This window comes from Schistocerca gregaria, chromosome 2, assembly GCF_023897955.1.
Source record: "Schistocerca gregaria isolate iqSchGreg1 chromosome 2, iqSchGreg1.2, whole genome shotgun sequence".
NCBI lineage: Eukaryota > Metazoa > Arthropoda > Insecta > Orthoptera > Acrididae > Schistocerca > Schistocerca gregaria.
Window position 1 is genome coordinate 415,326,380 of NC_064921.1, and position 20,006 is coordinate 415,346,385.

General features: G+C 45.5%; 1 protein-coding gene across 1 annotated transcript in view; it reads right to left on the reverse strand.

The window, feature by feature from the left end:
- LOC126335805 (uncharacterized) overlaps window positions 1-13,449 on the reverse strand; it is a 299,222-nt gene extending 285,773 nt beyond the window's left edge. The window contains exon 1 of the mRNA XM_049999269.1: window positions 13,137-13,449. Within this exon, the coding sequence (XP_049855226.1) occupies window positions 13,137-13,449 (313 nt within the window). The remainder of the gene's footprint in view (window positions 1-13,136) is intronic.
- Between the last annotated feature and the right edge of the window lie 6,557 nt (window positions 13,450-20,006).

The window sequence follows — 20,006 nt, forward strand, 5'->3', positions numbered from 1 at the left end:
TCTACTTGGATTACCTACGTTCCAATCGATGTTGGTGACGTAATTGACTCGCCTGTTGGGATAGTACAGCACCATGAATCTCAACAGTTTTCTGTGTTTGTAGTCAGATGCCAAGCAACTGCTTTAACTATAATATCCTGTCATTATCGCATTTCTGCAAAGTTGAAAACAATCATCGTTTAGGTTATTAGATGTAAAGTATGCTGCCATGTAGTATTAATTTAGATATGTAATGCTATTAAACCTTTTTCATCGTTAGGTTCACTGCAGGAAAATAGGAGCTGTATGAAATCAGAAGTGGCATCAAACAAGGCAAAACGACATCTCTTTTTTTTAAAAAAAATAATTCAATTGCCTGAACTAGAAAAAAATATGTGGACAATCGTTTACAGGGCATACACAGTGTTGGATGTAGTTCCGAGAGAAGCTTCATGTTGAAAACTTTTGCTAGAAATCTCGCTCAAGAATTTGGTCGTGTGTGCTGGTATGATAATTATGAGACACTGCTGACAGTGTCAGGCAGTTATGAGAAGGAAATTGTTCAATTCGACGTGTCGAAACCTACTCTGAAATTTTTCTGCAGGAACAATACATCGAAAGAATTGCATCGTCAAAATTTTAGCTTCTAAGGCGCACAGTACATATTTCAAAAATGTTAAAGTTACTCATTTTTGCTGCACGAAGAACCGCTTATAACGGCGCTTTTGCTGCCTAGCGCGCGATCGGCGAATAAGACGCAGCCGTGACATGAGAATGTAGCGCCGCGTACTGCGAAGTGCAAACACGAGAATTTTAAGCGCTTACACCATATCGAACATATCTCAAATAACTAATTTTTATTAATAACTTGAAGTTTATGCTGACCGCTTAACTGTTGCAGTTGCATTTGTTACACAAGTGACTAACAGAAGCAAGGAAATAACGGCAGTGTATGATGCAAAATTACAGACGACTTCCCTCAACCGGCATGTTATTTTGTTTACATTATGTACAGTATTTTATAACAAGTTATTATCACAGACCCTATGATAATTTTTTTAGTGATGTATATTTTACAGCCGGCCGCGGTGGTCTCGCGGTTCTAGGCGCGCAGTCCGGAACCGCACGACTGCTACGGTCGCAGGTTCGAATCCTGCCTCGGGCATGGATGTGTGTGATGTCCTTAGGTTAGTTAGGTTTAACTAGTTCTAAGTTCTAGGGGACTGATGACCTAAGATGTTAAGTCCCATAGTACTCAGAGCCATATATTTTACAAACAATGAAAGTGTTCCTCGTTTATCCACTGTAATCATTTCAAAAAATGCGAAGTGTCTATTTGATGACGAAAACAACACCAGGCACACCTCACAAAATATTAATGTATTCAGGCACTTAACAATAATTACAAGTTTTATTTGTACAGAACTGAAATGGAGTAAGAGGCATACGCGGCCATTGCGTGTCAGGCATGCTTGATCAAATTCGTAAAATATGATGATGCAAGACGGCAATTCAGAAATGACTGAAGTTTAAAAATACTCTTGGGCCGATATACCTGAAATGACAAAGAGCTATAGGAAGTTATGCTGTCCGACAATTTTCTGAAAAATGATTTACGTTGTTGCTTTACATTTTACTCTCAAGAGGCTGAATCACACCTAGTTCTGAGTGGGATCCTAATTACATGAACAGCCTTTTTGTTGATGTACTCGTATTTCCACAGTTTCTAACGAAATGTCGACATAATTCAAATGTATGTCCAAGAAATTAACTAATAAATAACACGTATATAGGTCTTCAGGAGAAGTAGGTGATTTCGATTGCACACCATGTTCTTCATATTTCGTCTCTGAGAGGTGGAAAACAGTAACTGGATACCACATTACTCTGAAACTCTCGAACCTGCAGAAAGACAGATGCTATTAGCAACAACTGCGAATTATAATGGGTATTAAATGAGTTGCAGATTCGAATGAATAGTAACCGTGAACAATTGTGTCAGAGAAACTATCAACGGAAGCTGAAATTTTCTTTTAAAATTACGATCGCATTGTGCCGTGTTGTTTTTCACCCATGTCGACCAAGGATATTTGCCTGCCGTGTTGCATATTCGCTGGAGGGTTACGAATTTAGCAATTTTCAACATGTTTTAAAAAAATACTTGCAGTGTGCCATATCCACTTAAATATTGAAATTGTGGTTCTTTTGATGTATTCCTCCTTTACAAAAATTTCTCAGCAGGTTTCGACATGTCGGATTGGACCGTTCCGTCGTCAGTGGTGGCTTGTAGCCAACTCTAACTCCCAGTAATTCTGGCACGCCGTAATTGTTATTAAGAACCTGCGTACTGCAACAAGGTTGTAATTTCGTTCAAGACCCGCTAGTAGCAAGCGCTAGCACACTTCACTACAAGTCAAAATCTGATAGTATGTATAAAAAAAAGTACAAAAAGCGATGCTGAGATCACTAGTACAATGGGAAACTATTTTACATTTACATCTACATCTATATTCCTCAAATCTTCTTTCGGTGTGTGGTGGAGCGTTCTTCTGCTACCACTATCAGAGACTCCTTCCCCCTTCCCTGTTTCACTTGTGAATGGCGTTCGGAATGAATGATGGCATTTATTGGCCAGGATATCCCCTTCGAGGTTCAGCCGCCGTATTGTAAGTCTTTTTAGTTGACGCCACTTCGGCAACTTGATTGTCAATGATGATGAAAATGATGATGATGGACACACAACATTCAGTCCCCTGCCGGGAATCGAACCCGGCCCCCCTTGCGTAATAGGCGGTAACGCTACTGCTGCGCTACGGAGGCGGACGGAAAGAACGGTTATCGGTAAACTTCCGTATTAGCTCTAACTTTCTCAGATTTTCTCGTAGTGATCATTTTGCGAGAAATATGGGGAGGAAGTAATATGTTTCCCGACTCTTCCGTTAACGTATTCTCCCAGAATTTCAATAGTAAACCTCTCCATGATGCATCAGCTGTATAATGGAATGACGACAATGAAAATTTGTGCCGGATCGGGACTCAAACCAAGATTTCCCGCTTATAGCGAGCGGTCACCTTACCATTAGCCTATCCGAGCACGACTCACAACTAGACTCAATCTTTCATATGTCTTCAACATATGTCTATAACCTGTACTCGTGCATCCATTAACTATATTCCCGTACATAGGAGACATTGCACTTGAAAGTCGCGTGTCCGAAGGAACATTGCATCGTAGATCGGAATAACAGGCATTGCAATACCGTAAGTATCGTATTAACTGACGAAAGTTCACATTTGATTTGATTACATCTTTCGCTTTATTTCAGCATGCTGGGAAGGAGAAAGTGGCTGCTGTCGGCGGGAGAGTCCGTTCACAAAATGAATAGGCAAATGGTTTAATTCTTACTTCTGGCTAGGCGAAATTGCCTCCTACATTGCTGTGACCTTGAGCGAATTCCTTCCTGCAGCATCGACAGCAGCTACGTTCACTGGCGTGAAGTTCCGAATTTTTTTCGGATCTTCGAGCCTCCAATCCTTCGTAAATAGGGATTATGTCCGCCTGTCATCCGCTCTTCTACCCAGCGAGGGTCGAACGGAACAGCATCTGGTTTTTCGTCCTCGTCCTCTTCATCGTCGTTCTGCCCTAATCCTTTAGGATTTCGTACACTGCCAGGTCAGTAGGTGCAAAAACAACTGCGTCTTCCATACGCTAAATGCTTTATAAACTTAAATCTAGACAAAATATCCTTGTGGAAACAAGTGTTAATATATAAAAAGAAGAGCTGGCCCCATAATTCAGAAAAGTAATAACATAATTCCTTGCATTCAGCACACTTCAGGTGCTTGTACGTCTGAGGGTGATGTGTTTGTGCGGAATGCGTTGTTCTGGTTGTGTTGCTGACGACGACTAGAAATTAAGATTGAGGTTAAACCCGGTGTTTTGACGACGGCGTGAAAAGGATTGGAGAAGAAGAAATTCTGTTCCAGTATGCGGCCTATTCCTTCCGAAAAGCATCTAGGTTGCCGCCGAACTGATCATCCCGTATGAGAACTATGTCATTACCAACAGTTTGGCATTGTAGGGAGGCTTCTACATTTGCATACATAGACTGAAAAATCCGTTAAGGTGTATGTCGAAGAGTAATTCGTGTATCAGTATCACTTCCCCACTTTTCATATTTCACTCGCGAATGGTGAGCGGTACCAATGACTGTTGATAAGCCACCGCGTGACCTAGAATACAGCTTATTACACGTTCATTGCCTTTTTGCGAGATGTATGTAGGAGAAGGCAAAATGCTGATTGCTGAACGCTCTCTCAATTTTAAAAGTATACCACATGGTGGCAAACATGGCCTTTCTTGCAGCATCTGCTATTAAAACTGGATGAACAACTCAATGACCCTTCCACAGTTGCTAGAAGAACCCATGTCGAAACGCGCTACTGTTCTTTAGAGTGTCTCTATTCTTTTACGTCAGTCCTCCCTGGGATGTTCGAAAACTCAGGCGTCGGTCGAAGGACGGTTTTTTAATCTATATTCTTCGTGGGCTGACTACACTGCTTGAGGATTCTTCCAGTAGATCTCAATTTGGCATCTCCCTTTGCTACAATTAGGTTTTTTGTGGCGATTTCATATTAAATGCTCCTCTCCAACCCACCGCTCTGCCCCCACATACACTGACTGAAATGGAAAGTGCTACAAAACTAATACACTGATCGAAGGCTACCAGACTGCTATATAGTATTCTCATGCCAGTGGAGCGTGTTCATGAAAATTTCATCTTTATGCGATCTTGTTTTCAGCACGGAAAAAAGCTGTTCGTACGTATGAAGAATGCGTGGTTATGTGATTGCTATTGGTTGTATCTAACGCCGCTAGAACATTTCAGGTACAGACGCAACACAGCATGATCGGAGGACGTGCAAGCAGTTTTCCATCATAAATAAATTTGGCACTTTTAGAAAGGATTAACATGAAGGAGCCGGCCGTTATCGCCGAGCGGTTCTAGGCACTTCAGTCTGGAACCGCGCGACCGCTACGGTCGCATGTTCGAATCCTGCCTCGGGCATGGATGTGTGTGATGTCCTTAGGTTAGTTAGGTTTAAGTAGTTCTAAGTTCTAGGGCACTGATGACCTCAGATGTTAAGTCCCGTAGTGCTCAGAGCCATTTGAACCATTTAGCATGAAGGAGATGGGAGCATCGTACCCACATATCGCGCAGCCGGATGACAGCAGTGCAGTGACTGCAGAACGGTACCGTCGGGAAAAAAATTTCTGGGACCTGTATTGAGATTTAGAGTTGATTCCAGACAACAGAGACTTCTTCCAGTAATTGCAGCCGGATACCATCGACACTTTGCCACGATATTTCGGCCCAGAGACGTCCGGCCATCCTCAGGTAATTAGACGAAGTACTGAAGAGACCTAAAACGGTCATGGCATTTAAAGCGAATTCCGCGCATGCGAATCGCACTGGTGGTTTACGGCGCATGCGTTACTAGGTGACGCGCGCGAGGCAGCCAAGTAGTGTGTGCTGCCCTTAGTGATGAAGTAAGAACACTCTAATCGCTGAGTATCGACTGAGCATGACTATTCCGCTGTGACCGCTTAATTTTAATAATTGGATTCCAACTTTTATCCAGCTGAAAGCCGTTATCACGATCCATTAAATTGTCGGCAAGACGTATTTATCTTCTTTAATTACAGAGTCCCAGAAACTGGAAACTCGTGCTAAAATTCTGGTGTTATTGTACTCTATTGATTGTCCCATGGAAATTCAATGTTCTGCTACTGCTGACTGTAAGAGTTGCCGCAGACGGACGTTTCTTTCGTGTTCTACACAGCGTTCCTCGATCGTTCGTGTCGTCTGACCTGTATATGCCGCGCCACACTCACAGGGAATTTTATGAACACTCGCCGTCCTCAATTGTAAATCGTCTTTTACTGATCCGACTAAGGTCCTGCTCTTTGCTGGTGGACAGAAGATGACATTGATATTATTCTTCCTAAGCAATCTGCCTATTTTGGAATATACGTTCCCGGCATATGGAAGGAACGCAGTTGATTTATAGTCATCAGTGTCCTCAGAGCGTTGCTTCTTGTTATTATAATTGTGCATGGCCTTCCGTATTTGACGCGAAGTATAGGCATTCTCTTTAAAAACCTTCTCCAGATGCACTAATTCTTCGTGAAGGCTATCGACATGCGATATTACATGCGCCCGAGGAATTAAAGTACTGAGAATCTGGCGGTTTGTGCGGGGTGGTGGCAGTTGGACGCCTGAAGACATAGATCTGTATGTGTAGGTTTTCTGTTCACCAAATGTCCCAAATACCCATCATTCTTATTGCGTACTAACTCTTATAAAAAAGGGTAAAGTCCCATCTTTCTCAGTCTCCATAGTAAAATTGATGTTCTCTTGTAAAGTGTTTAAATGACAAAGGAATTTTTCCAGTTCTTGTCTGCCATGAGGCCATACAACGAAAGCAACGGAAGTATCATCTACGTAACGCCAAAAAACCGTAGGCTTTAAGACGGCAGACTCAAGAGCTGTCTCCTCAAAGTCTTCCAAAAAAGATTGCCACCACAGGGGACAAGGGACTTCCCATGGCGACACTGTCAGCTTGTTCAGAAAATTCGTTATTAAATAAAAAAGAAGTTGAGGTGAGAGTGTGTTCAAACAAAGCCGTCAAATCACCCTGAACAAGTTATCAATCAGATGTAGCGAGTCAAACAGAGGCGCCTTGGCAAAAAGAGAGACCACATCGAAGCTAACTAGTAAATCCGAGCTGCTCAGCGTAACAATCTTCAAACTATTGATAAAATCCTTAGAATTAAGTATATGTGGCAGCACTTACCCACATACCGCTTGAGTAAAGAGGCCAGATGTTTTGCAGTCGAATAAGTAGAAGCACCAATATTACTCACTATCAATCGTAGGGGGACACCATCCTTGTGATTCTTGGGCAGCCCATACAGTCTTAGTGGAACAGCATTGTGTGATCTCAGCCTCTTGATAACTTGTTTCGGTAAAGTTCGTTCAAAAGAGTAGCAGTTTTTCTGAATATACGGCTCGTTGGGTCCTTATCGATTTTACGGTACATAGAATCAGTTGACTGTATATCTTCTCGCTGTAGGCTTCCCTTGTCAAAAGGGCCGTAGCATTACCTTTATCAACAGAGAGTACGACCGTATCAATATCTTCACGGAGGTTGCGAAGAGCAGCTCTTTCTGCTGGAGAGATGTTGCTCCGCTGCGGCGCACATTTCAGCAAGGTACTACATGAGTACCGTCGAATTTCGTCTACAGAATCCGCGGAAAGAGGTCTAATAGCCTCCTCGATAGAACTGATGAAATCGATTAAAGGAGGTGAAGAAGGTGTAGGAACAAAGTTTAAACGTTTCGCAAGCACATGACATCGTCGCATCGTCAGACGATTTCTCCGTGAAATTCACAACCGATCGTCCAGAAGGGGCTTCTTGTGGTTTACGTGTTGCGAGACGATTAAACGTAGGACTTTGTCTATTTGTACTATCCCTGTGGGCCCAGTTCGCCTTGGCCCAAATTACACCATCAATCCAATCCCAACTAAGGACGGAGCATCTTGCCGCAATCTACAGATGTAAATAAAACAAATCTTGGAAATCATCCCTAACTCTCGACGTGTTAAACGGATTAGTTCTCTAACCAAGGCCAAACTCGCCCTGCGCTTAATCTTATTTGCAGCAACAATATTAATTAATAAAGCGAACAGCTCTAGCAAACTTTGGAATCAAATTATTGTCTCTACATTTCAATAAGAAATTAAGTGAGCACAACAACCTGGCTCTTTTCTCATGTAATTTATCCAGTCTGAGGATATCCTGAACCATCTCCTCCCCGTAGATTACTGGAAGAAGAAATACGCCGGGAAAACTTCAGAAGTAACAACAGAGACTTCCGTGATGTAGACATGGTGTGTGTGGACTCGCACATCGGTTGGCAATCAGAGGTGAGTCTCCCTTCTGTTTGTAGCAGTGAGATCGACACCCATTATGTCTGCAGCAGGCGCGGTTAAAGCTCACAGAAAGCAATATTTCTATTGACCATTACCTTTCCGACATATGGAATTATGGTGTGTTGAGTTATTGGATACGACAAAAGGAACTCATTTAGTAACTGCTGTAGGGAGACTGAATGCTCGTCAGTCTGTGGCAAGAATTGTAAACCCTGTTGCCCTACTCTTCGTGAGCAGGCTAACAAATGGCATATTAGAGCAGGGTAATGCAAAGCGAACATCGGAGTTGACATCACATGTGTCTTGAGGTATGTACGGATTGATGAAAGACCTTTCCGGCACACTGGTTTGTCGTCCACAGAGCACGTCTGGGACGTTGCCGGATACCAAACACGTTGAAGCACCGGCTTCCGAGACTCAGGGAGGTGTGCCGGCCCCAGATCGAACACCTCGTGGCGTAACACCAAAGGCCGAATTGCTGGCCAGTCTGCATGAGATTTTTCTGCTGTTCTCCCCATCAACAGAGGTAAATACTGAGCTGGTTCCCGTTTCCTGCCTCAGATACACGATATGTGAATACTTTGCCACATGATGTCACATCTGACAAAGCGAATGCTCCAACGCAGTCTGAAGGGGTGCGTCGATACCTTCCAGGAGGGGAGGTGGCAGTGACTTTAAAATACCTTTGGCCGGCCGTTGTGGCCGAGCTGTTCTAGGCGCTTCAGCCTGGAACCGCGAGACCGCTACGGTCGCAGGTTCGAATCCTGCCTCGGGCATGGATGTGTGTGATGTCCTTAGGTTAGTTAGGTTTAAGTAGTTCTAAGTTCTAGGGGACTGATGACCTCAGATGCTAAATCCCATAGTGCTCAGAGCCATTTGAACCATTTTTTAAAATGCCTTTGACAGTGGCGCTTCCGTAGTAATAATAGCCTGTGTACGAGTGTATTTCGTCCTCCGCAAAATAGGAGAAGTGCCATATTAGTCACTACTCGGCATTGACTGGATAAACTGCACTGGATAGGAACTAAGGAAGGATACGGCTGGAATGTGATAGGAAGGCGTTATATTTCGAACCAGGCTCCAGTCGGCAATCTGCATGAAGCGACACAGCATTTGGTTCTGGAACGGCAAGAAATCATTTAGAGGCTGTTGCCACAACGAATATAACAGAGCATTCCTGCCCATTGAGGTCACATCTCATACCGATGTTGATGATACACTGAAGCGCCAAAGAAACTGGTATAGGCCTGCATACTTAAATACTGAGATACGTAAACAGGCAGAATAGGGCGCTGCGGTCAGCAACCCCTATAAATGGTGTAAATTCTAAATTGACAAACCAGAGTAATTCGAAAAATAAGCTACACACGAGAAAAGGTGTAGAATCCAAGTTGATTATTTTCGAGGGGGACGTCTGCTGGTGCTAGAATTAGCCCGCCACCCCAGTCCCTTGGGCAATGTTCTCATTTTTGCGTGGAAAATGGTTACAGATATATAAAAAAACTTATTTACTTCGTAAATTTTGATTCTCTACAACTTAAACTCTCCCTCTCTCCCCATAGGGTGGGGTTTGAGAGAGAGGAATTAGAGTTTTACAAATGTTGACCCAAATATTAATTTTTCCACAAATTCGGATACGTTTTGTTTGTTTCGTGATCACACAACTTTTAATTATCGGACAAATCATATGACTAGCTAACTAACTAACCAAACATCCTACTAACTAACGAGTGATCTCATTAACTAAAAAACGAATTGACTAGGGAGCTTAATGAGAACATGGATTTTCTTGAATTACAGCGCAAACAAACACGAATCAAAACAAATGTTTAAGACAAAATGAACGTAGTTTTTTTTATGTACACTACTGGCCATTAAAATTGCTACACCAAGAAGAAACGCGGATGATAAACGGGTACTTATTGGACAAATATATTATACTAGAACTGACATGTGATTACATTCCCACGCAATTTGGGTGCATAGATCCTGAGAAATCAGTACCCAGAAAAACCACCTCTGGCCATAATAGTGGCCTTGATACGCCTGGGCATTGAGTCAAACAGAGCTTGGATGGCGTGTACATCTGCCAATGCAGCTTCGACACGATACCACAGGTCATCAAAAGTATTGAATGGCGTATTGTGACGAGCCAGTTGCTCGGCCAGCATTGATCAGACGTTTTCAGTAGGTGAGAGATGTGGAGAATGTGCTGGTCAGGGCAGCAGTCGAACATTTTCTGTATACAGAAAGGCCCGTACAGGACCTGCAACATGTGGTCGTGCATTATCCTGCTGAAATGTAGGGTTTCGCAGGGATCGAATGAAGGGTAGAGCTACGGGTCGTAACACATCTGAAATGTAACCGTCCACTGTTCAAAGTGCCGTCAATGCGAACAAAAGGTGACTGAGACGTGTAACCAGTGGCACCCCATACCATCACGCCGGTGATACGCCAGTATGACGATGACGAATACACACTTCCAATGTGCGTTCACCGCGATGTCGCCAAACACGGATGCGACCATCATGACGCTGTAAACAGAACCTGGATTCATCCGAAAAAATGACGTTTTGCCATTCGTACACCCAGGTTCGTCGTTGAGTACACCATCGCAAGCGCTCCTGTCTGAAGCTGCGTCAAGGGTAACCGCAGCCATGGTCTCCGAGCTGATAGTCCATGCTGCAGCAAACTGTTCGTGCAGATGGTTACTGTCCCCATCTGTTTACTCAGGGATCCAAACGTGGCTGCACGATTCGTTACAGCCATGCGGATAAGATGACTATCATCTCGACTGCTAGTGATACGAGGCCGTAGGGGTTCAGCACGGCGTTCCGTATTACCCGCCTTAACCTACCGATTCCCAATTCTGCTAACAGTCATTGGATCTCGACCAACGCGAGCAGCAACGTCGCGATACGATAAACCGCAATCGCGATAGTCTACAATCCGACCTCTATCAAAGTCGGAAACGTGATGGTACGCATTTCTCCTCCTTACACGAGGGACCACAACTACGTTTCACCAGGCAACGCCGGTCAACTGCTGTTTGTGTATGAGAAATCGGTTAGAAACTTTCCTCATGTCAGCAAGTTGTAGGTGTCGCAACCGGTACCATCCTTGTGTGAATGCTGTGAAAAACTCATCATTTGCATATCACAGCACCTTCTTCTTGTCGGTTAATTTTCGCGTCTGTAGCACGTCATCTTCGAGGTGTAGCCATTTTAATGGCCACTAGTGTAGAATCTGATTCTGCAATAAAAAATGAGGGTTACCATTTGAAATTTTAAAGTTACCTCCCTCCCCACCCCCAGGGAGCAGGGGTGGAGGGCTGATTTCGTCACCAGCAGATGTCCCCCCTCGAAAATAATCAACTTTGGATTCTACTCCTTTTTTCGTGTGAAGCTTATTTTTCGAGTTCTTCTGGTTTGTCAACTTAAAATTTATACTCTGTATAAGACAGCAAGTGCGTAGCGCAGTTGTTAGATCGGTTAGTGCTGCTCCAATGGTGGGTTATCAAGATTTAAGTGATTGTGAACGTGGTGTTACAGTCGGCGGACGAGCGATGGGACACAACATTTCCGAGATAGCAATGAAGTGGGGATTTTCCGGTACGACCATTTCACGAGTGTATTGTGAATATCAGGAAGCCGGTAATACGCCAAATCTCAGACACCGCTGCGGCCGGAAAAAGATCCTCCAAGGACTGGGCCAACGACGACTGAAGAGAATCGTTCCACGTGGGAGAAATGCAACGCTTCCACAAATTTCTGCAGATTTCAATGCGGGGCCGTCAACAAGTGTCTACGTGCGAACCATTGAAAGAAACATCATCGATATGGGCTTTCGGAGCCGAAGGCCCAATCGGGTGTTCTTGATGACTGCACGAGACAAATCTTTACGCCTCACTCGTGCCCATCACCACCGACATTGAACTGTTGATGACAGGTAACATGTTCCTGGTCGGACGAGTCTCATTTCAAATTGTATCGAGCGGATACGGGTATGGAGACAGCTTCATGCATCCAGGGACCCTGCATGTCAGTAGGGAACTGCTGAAGCTAGTGGGGACTGTAATGGTGTGGGGCGCGTGTAGTTGGAGTGGTATAGAACCCCTTATACGTCTAGATACGACTCTGATAGGTGACAAGTACGTAGGAATCCTGTCTGATCAGCTGCATCCATTCATGTCCATTATACATTCCAACGGACTTGGGCAATTCCAGCAGGACAATGCTACACCCCACAGGTCCGGAATTGCTACAGAGTGGCTGCAGGAACACTATTCCTAGTTTAAACACTTCCGCTGCCCACCAAACACCGCAGACATGAACATTATTGAGCATATCTGGGATGTCTTGCAACGTGCTATTCAGAAGAGATCTCTACCCCCTTGAGCTCTTAGGGATTTATGGACAGCCCTACAGGATTCATGGTCAGTTCCCTCCAGCACTACTTGAGACATTAGTCGAATCCATGCCACGTCGTGCTGCGGCACTTCTACGTGCTCGCGTGGGCCCTACACGATATTATGCAAGTGTTGTTGGGTCGTTTGGAGGAAGAGACCAAGCATCGAGGACATCGGTCTCATCGGATTAGGGAAGGACGGGGAAGGAAGTCGGTCGTGCCCTTTCAGAGGAGCCATCCCGGCATTTGCCTGGAGCGATTTAGGGAAATCACGGAAAACCCAAATCAGGATGGCCGGACGCGGGATAGAAGAGTCGTCCTCCAGAATGCGAGTCCAGTGTGTTAACCACTGCGCCACCTCGCTCGGTTAGGCAGGTGTACCAGTTTCTTTAGCTCTTCAGTGTAGATATCAGCTCAGGGTGGAATAGAACTCGGTTTGATACCCATTATGCGATGAATTTCTCCGCAAATTTCGTAAAAACATTGGACTGGCCCTTCATGGCGTGACACATCCAATTTCCGTCAGTGTATTTGTGACTACATTGATTGTTCGTGAATCTTATAATCGATTATGGCTGTTTCCGCCTGATTATGCGGAGTACTTTGTATCCGTTATGCAGAGAGTCAACTGCTAGTTCCTGCGCAGGTCTCCCCGCATCTCGGTCAGTCTAGTGGCAGACAGTGTGGCGCCGGACGCCGTGCGGGGTGAGACAAGGCAGGGGCAGGGGCGGGGGCGGGGGCAGAGGCACTGACCGGTCAGCGAGGTGCAAAGCGTCCAGATGCCGCCGTGCGTGGGCACGAGGAAGACGGCGTCCTCCTGGCGGCTGAAGGCGGAGGCGGAGCCGGGCGCGAGGCGGCGCGTCACGCCGAGCACGAGCCGCGCGGCGCGCCCGCCCAGCAGCCACTCGGCCGCGACCGGCGCCAGCGACTGGTTGAGGCGCGCGCGGCTCCACGACAGCTGCTCCCAGCGGTCGGTCATCATGGCGGCGCACAGCAGCGCCGTGGCCGCCGCCGTCAGCGCCAGCGTCGCCAGCAGGAACCACGCCGTCGCGCTGCCCGTCGGCATGGCTCCGCCCTACTGACGCGGCGCACCTCGCTGCCGCTGCCGCCGCCTCCACGGCGAATCGATGCGGGCGCGCTTCCGCCGTGCCGGCCACTGCCGCACTGACCGACGCCACTGCGGCAGCCGCGACGCCGGCGCTGCGCTGCCGGGGGCGGCGCGCGCAGCCGCCACCGATCCGGCGGCGACGCACGTGCACACCCTGGCCGGTCGGCTGCCAAGCGTCGTGATCAAAAAATCTGAGAAACGGACTAACATCACTTATCAGGCAGAGCTTGTCTCCGACAAGTGACGTGGGTCCTAATCCAACAGTTCGTTCACAGAGTGCGTTAAATCTGTTACACCGAATCAAACTGCTGACCGCCCTCGAAATCAACTGGTCCAAGTGCCAATGGCAGTCACGTCTTCTGCTACCGCCTGATAACGAATAACTTCGTGAGTTATGAAACACAATGTTCATATTTTATGTCAAGCAAGACCGTCAAGAGTGTGTTACATAGAGGGGGAAAAAAGTTGCTATTAATTAAAGCAACTGGCAGAGAATGCTCTGGTGTGTTCAGAAACTCCCGTTACAGACTTGTAGGACCTGTAGAGAGGACTGCATACACAAGACTTGTAGGACCTATAGAGGGGACTGAGTACACAAGACTTGTAGGACCTGGAGAGGGGACTGAGTACACAGGACTTGTAGGACCTGTAGAGGGGACTGAGTACACAGGACTTGTAGGACCTGTAGAGGGGACTGAGTACACAGGACTTGTAGGACCTGTAGAGGGGACTGAGTACACAGGACTTGTAGGACCTGGAGAGGGGACTGAGTACACAGGACTTGTAGGACCTGTAGAGGGGACTGAGTACACAGGACTTGTAGGACCTGTAGAGGGGACTGAGTACACAGGACTTGTAGGACCTGGAGAGGGGACTGAGTACACAGGACTTGTAGGACCTGGAGAGGGGACTGAGTACACAGGACTTGTAGGACCTGGAGAGGGGACTGAGTACACAGGACTTGTAGGACCTGTAGAGGGGACTGAGTACACAGGACTTGTAGGACCTGGAGAGGGGACTGAGTACACAGGACTTGTAGGACCTGGAGAGGGGACTGAGTACACAGGACTTGTAGGACCTGGAGAGGGGACTGAGTACACAGGACTTGTAGGACCTGTAGAGGGGACTGAGTACACAGGACTTGTAGGACCTGTAGAGGGGACTGAGTACACAGGACTTGTAGGACCTGTAGAGGGGACTGAGTACACAGGACTTGTAGGACCTGGAGAGGGGACTGAGTACACAGGACTTGTAGGACCTGTAGAGGGGACTGAGTACACAGGACTTGTAGGACCTGTAGAGGGGACTGAGTACACAGGACTTGTAGGACCTGTAGAGGGGACTGAGTACACAGGACTTGTAGGACCTGTAGAGGGGACTGAGTACACAAGACTTGTAGGACCTGTAGAGGGGACTGAGTACACAGGACTTGTAGGACCTGTAGAGGGGACTGAGTACACAGGACTTGTAGGACCTGTAGAGGGGACTGAGTACACAGGACTTGTAGGACCTGTAGAGGGGACTGAGTACACAAGACTAGTAGTACCTGTAGAGGGGACTGAGTACACAATATTTTGAAAATGATCCCCTGTTCAGAAACGCCATCCAACGACGCTACAGAGCGTCAAAGTTATAGACTTCTCTGTAGCTCACCAGTTACGGCAACCAACTCGGGCAGCATCTTCTCCAACCTCATCACTCCATCTCAAGCTCGGTCGTCCTCTTGTTCTTCTTTCTCCAGCTTCACTGCAGCACCTTTTTCTTGCAGGATCCGTCTCATCAAGTCCTATTACATGTCGAACCCATCTCAATGTACACAACTTCATGACTTTCAACACTTCATCCTCCTTATAGCAGTCATAAAGCTCATCATTCATTCGCTTCCTCTTACACCCATTCTCATACACAGGTCCCAAGATTCAAGTTAATATACTACTTTCGTGTGATCTTAGTCTACTTTCACCCTGCTATGTAATCGTCGATGTTTCTGAACCACACGTAAGTACTCGGCGTATCAGGGTTTTATATAATCGGCACTTAGTCCCTTGTGATACGATCTTGGATTTAAAATGTCACAGCATCCCAAAATAATATCGATTACAACCACATTTGTGGGTCGTAATTTCACCCGAAGTGTTGCCATCTTTGCGCCCTGTGAAACATTCCACTCCCTAGAAAGTCGTTTCATCAAGGCCGGCGATTCCGTGATGATGTTACATACTGTCTAGTACAGGCTCGTCCAAACTGCGCCCCTGCGGCGCTAGCGCCCGCGATCGCCCGCGGCCAGCGCCCCGGGCGAATTCGGGTGTTGTCGCAGTGACCGAGCCGTGTCGCTTAGCTCACCGTGCGGACCGCCCGCCGCGCCTCGCCATGCCGCTGTACGCGCGCTTCGTACGGACGGCAGACCGCCGCGCCAGCAGCGGTCAAAAGCATTGATACGACACAAAGCCGTTAGTCAACAGCTGTAAGGCTGCAGTGGACCGAGATGGATGGCTAACAGCAGCACACAAAAAAAGGAGGTGTGGCGCGTCGGCACTATTTAAACCCAAGTGGAAAATTAATTTCTTTCGTACTGCTGTCGAAAATCATGCCAAACGTTTAGTATGTCATCGGAACGTCATGGATTTAAAAAAGTACTCGATTGAACGGCACTTTAATACCTGTCACAAATATCAGTTCGAAAATTTGTCGCAAGAGCAACGCCAGTGAAAGCTTGATGAACGGAAATAAAATTTCAGGCAGCATCACTGTGAACTAAGTGTTTCCCATTGTATGACTCTTTATTATTTATAAAGATGACAAATAAAACTATATTTTACAATCTGATATGTCACTTAGCAATGTGCCAGTTATCCAATATCAGATTGTCAGCAACAAGGAACATTTCTTTTCGGTAATTAAATCGCGTCGCACAGATATAAGAAGTTATTTTTGGCCAATTTCTGAAAACCCTTCACAAACGCTTTCTCGGGCAGCAAAGTGTCATTAAGAGTCATTCTTTGTTTTTGTATATTTGTGTTTTTATGGAAGGGAAAAAATATGTTGTAGTTTGATCTATGTTTTCAATTAATTAAAACGCAAATATTCCAACAGATAAAAATTTATTTTGCGACGAAATTTCGCTGTCCATGTCAGCGTCTGACGCCGCTTTTCAGATGAACTGGAGGAAAATGCACCTAAAACCAATCTTTTTCTTATTAGTTTTTATTTGAGTTTCAATGAATGAAACAATTGTTAAAATCATAAAAGTGTTTTAAAAAACAGGATTGTACAAAATTAATTGTGTGTTCTTTTTGCCGTGGTAGGAGCACGAAACAGGTGGGCAAAGTCTGCCCGTAAGCTACAAATGCTCGCTGAGAATTGTGAAAGCAGAGAAACCCTTTGCGGCTGGGAATCTCATCAAGGATTGCCTGGTCGACTCGGCGGCGTGCATTTGTCCAGCAGACCTTACGGAAAAAATTGAAAAAATAGCTCTTTTGCCTCAAACTATTGCTCGCCGAGTTGAAGATATCGCCTCAGATATGAAGCAGCAATTAATGGAAACTTCATTTCATTTTCTATCGCTCTTGACGAGTCCGCGGACGTTGCGGACACATCTCAGCTCGTCATATTCATTCGAGGTGTCGACGACAATCTGCACGTCACAGAAGAATTTCTCGACCTTATACCATTAAAAGACACAACCACGGGTTTGAATATTTTTCTAGCCGTAGAAAACGTGTTAGTGGGTTTAAAATGGGAACGCCTGACCATTGTAACAACGGATGGAGCCCTTGCGCTACGAGGGATACGCACTGGATTTCCGAGTTTCGTCCCGTCAAAAATGGCTAAAGTTGGCTGTTCCTAATTTTCGGCAGTCCGTTGTCTGATACACCACCAGGCACTTTGTGCGAAGATTGTCAGCACAAAAAATTTTATGGGCACAGTTCTTCAATCGGTTAATTATCTGCGATTGCATGTACTCACACATCGCCAATTTAAAGAATTTCTGGCTGATATCGAAGCGGAATATCCGGACATCCCCTGCCACGCCGAAGTAAGATGGCTGAGCAGAGGAAAGGTGCTTCATCGGTGTTTCTCCTTGAGGAGCGAAATAAATACCTTTTTGGAAATGAAAGGACGTCCAGAAGAACTGCTTTGAGATACCAAGTGGGTGGGAAACTTGGCTTTTTTGAGTGACCTTACTGGTCATTTAAACACTTTGAACATTTCACTCCAAGACGAGAATCACTCTGTTGTTGATTTAGTGCAGTCGATTCAAGCATGAAAAAAACCTTATTTCGTGGGAAAAACAGTTATGGGAGAATTGTGGACACTCTCCTGCACTACACAGCGTTGAAGAAGATGTAGATTTTTCAGATTATGTTCAAATCATTTGCGAATTAGAAGAACAGTGTTTGAAAACAGATTTTTGGAGATAAGTGAGCTTCAACGGGCCTTGGATATATTTGTTCGCCCGTTTTCCCTTCGGGCAGAGGACATCTCACAAGTGCTTCAACTAGAGCTTATCGACCTGCAGCGCGATATCCGCACTGCCGGACCGTTCATAACGTGGCGATAAAAATTTGACTAATTCTTTGAGGTTAGCAGTCTCACGCAATATTGTACCAAACCTAGACAAAATCTTTTCTTCGAAAAGAAAATCATGTAATATGTGAACTGTCTTCTTTAACAAAAATGACTGTAAGAATTAAAGAATAACCTTAATTCTATTTTAATAAATTTTCAAACTTGGTCAGTTAAAATTATTACGTAGAAAACAGCAAACTAAGCATCCGATTTCTTAACTCTGAAAAGGGATACAAAAAGCTGTAGCAGAAGTACAACAAAAAATATTTACTTGTGACTACTAACAGTAAGAATGAGACTCTGGATCCCTTACATAAAACTATATCTAAAATAGAATATTCATGACTATAGTTCATTTAAGAAACTGAAGAAGACGCCTATTGTTCATATGACGAGTGTGCATGTACAGTAGTAATAGAATCAACCTGTGGGTCAGAAAACTACTAAGTTATTCTTCGATTCTTGTTTTGGATATTGTTTCCTAATGTTTTGGGCAATAACGCTGCCACACGATCATTAGTTGTTGCGTAGACAGTAAATGGTCTGCTTGTTTTACCGCTCATCGACCTCTTTTACAGAGGTGCGTTTCCTCTGTTACTTTGTCTACGTAGGATGTGACCACGGCACAGTCCAGAGCAGTGCTGTGCGGTCTCACTCGCTACGCGTCTCTCTCTCTCTCTCTCTCTCTTTCTCTCTCTCTCGCTCCTATGGCGACACCAGTGACACACGGTCGCGGACGAGGCGCTCCACTACACTGCCTTGCGCCCGCACCCGTCGGGCTCTATTCTTGGATGAGCGTGGTCTAGGATGATGGAGAAGAAGGAAGCCCCAGTATGAGGTAAGGGTCTGTACCGGCAACGAACTAGTCGATATTTATAAGCGAAGACGATTCTGATACCTCTCACAGTGAAATACGTGTACTGCTACTATTGTTGCTAAGATTGTAGGGTAGGCAACTTTCAGAGGAGGTAGTATGGACCATAACAAGGAAAAAATGACCAGTACACATAGGCTCTAAAATGCGTACCTGACGGGTTATTAGCACTTGTTCAATTTCGGTACTGTGAAACGCACCTCCTCTATTCAACAAGTGTCGTAGATCTTAAACATTTTCCTCTTGTTGGGTGTGTTGTCCTTAGCGTAAGTTAGATTAAGTAGTGTGTAAGCCTATGGACCGATGACCACAGCAGTTTGGCCCAAAAAAAGGGTGGAGGGGGGGGGGGGGGGGAACCTATGAAGATGGAGAATGCGTAGGATACTTGCCTGACTCATGCCACTTGCTCGTGCGATTGTGTGGGAGCTAATGTGTGGATCAACTGTATCAGCAGCGAGAACATTTATTTCCTCCCTCTTCTGTCGTTCCGTGTTTCCTTCTGTTACGTTGTCTAGGTGTTACACTTTCACTTTTACGTAACTGGTTGAAGAGGTAGATAAATAACTGTCGAGATGGTTTGTGGCGAAACGACCGCTGTACCATTTGAGAGGTACAGTGGCGAGCGAGTGTGCCGATACTTCAAAAATGGTTCAAGTGGCTCTGAGCACTATGGAACCTAACATCAATGGTCATCAGTCCCCTAGAACTTGGAACTACTTAAACGTAACTAACCTAACGACATCACACAACACCCAGCTATCACGAGGCAGAGAAAATCCCTCACCCCGCCGGGAATCGAACCCGGGAACCCGGGCGTGGGAAGCGAGAACGCTACCGCACGACCACGAGATGCGGGCGCCGAGACTTCCCCCAGTTCACTGATACTGGCGCCATTTATCGTAATGCGCAGCATACAAAGCATTGCGCCATAATCTAAGAATAAAATTAAAAATTAAAGTAGCTTTCCAAACTTTGTCAATATATGCTTCAGTATAATGACGTTAAAAGTGTTAAATCTCGGAATTTTCAGTAGAATCTATTTCGCTAAATACATTCTTTAAAGTAAAACACA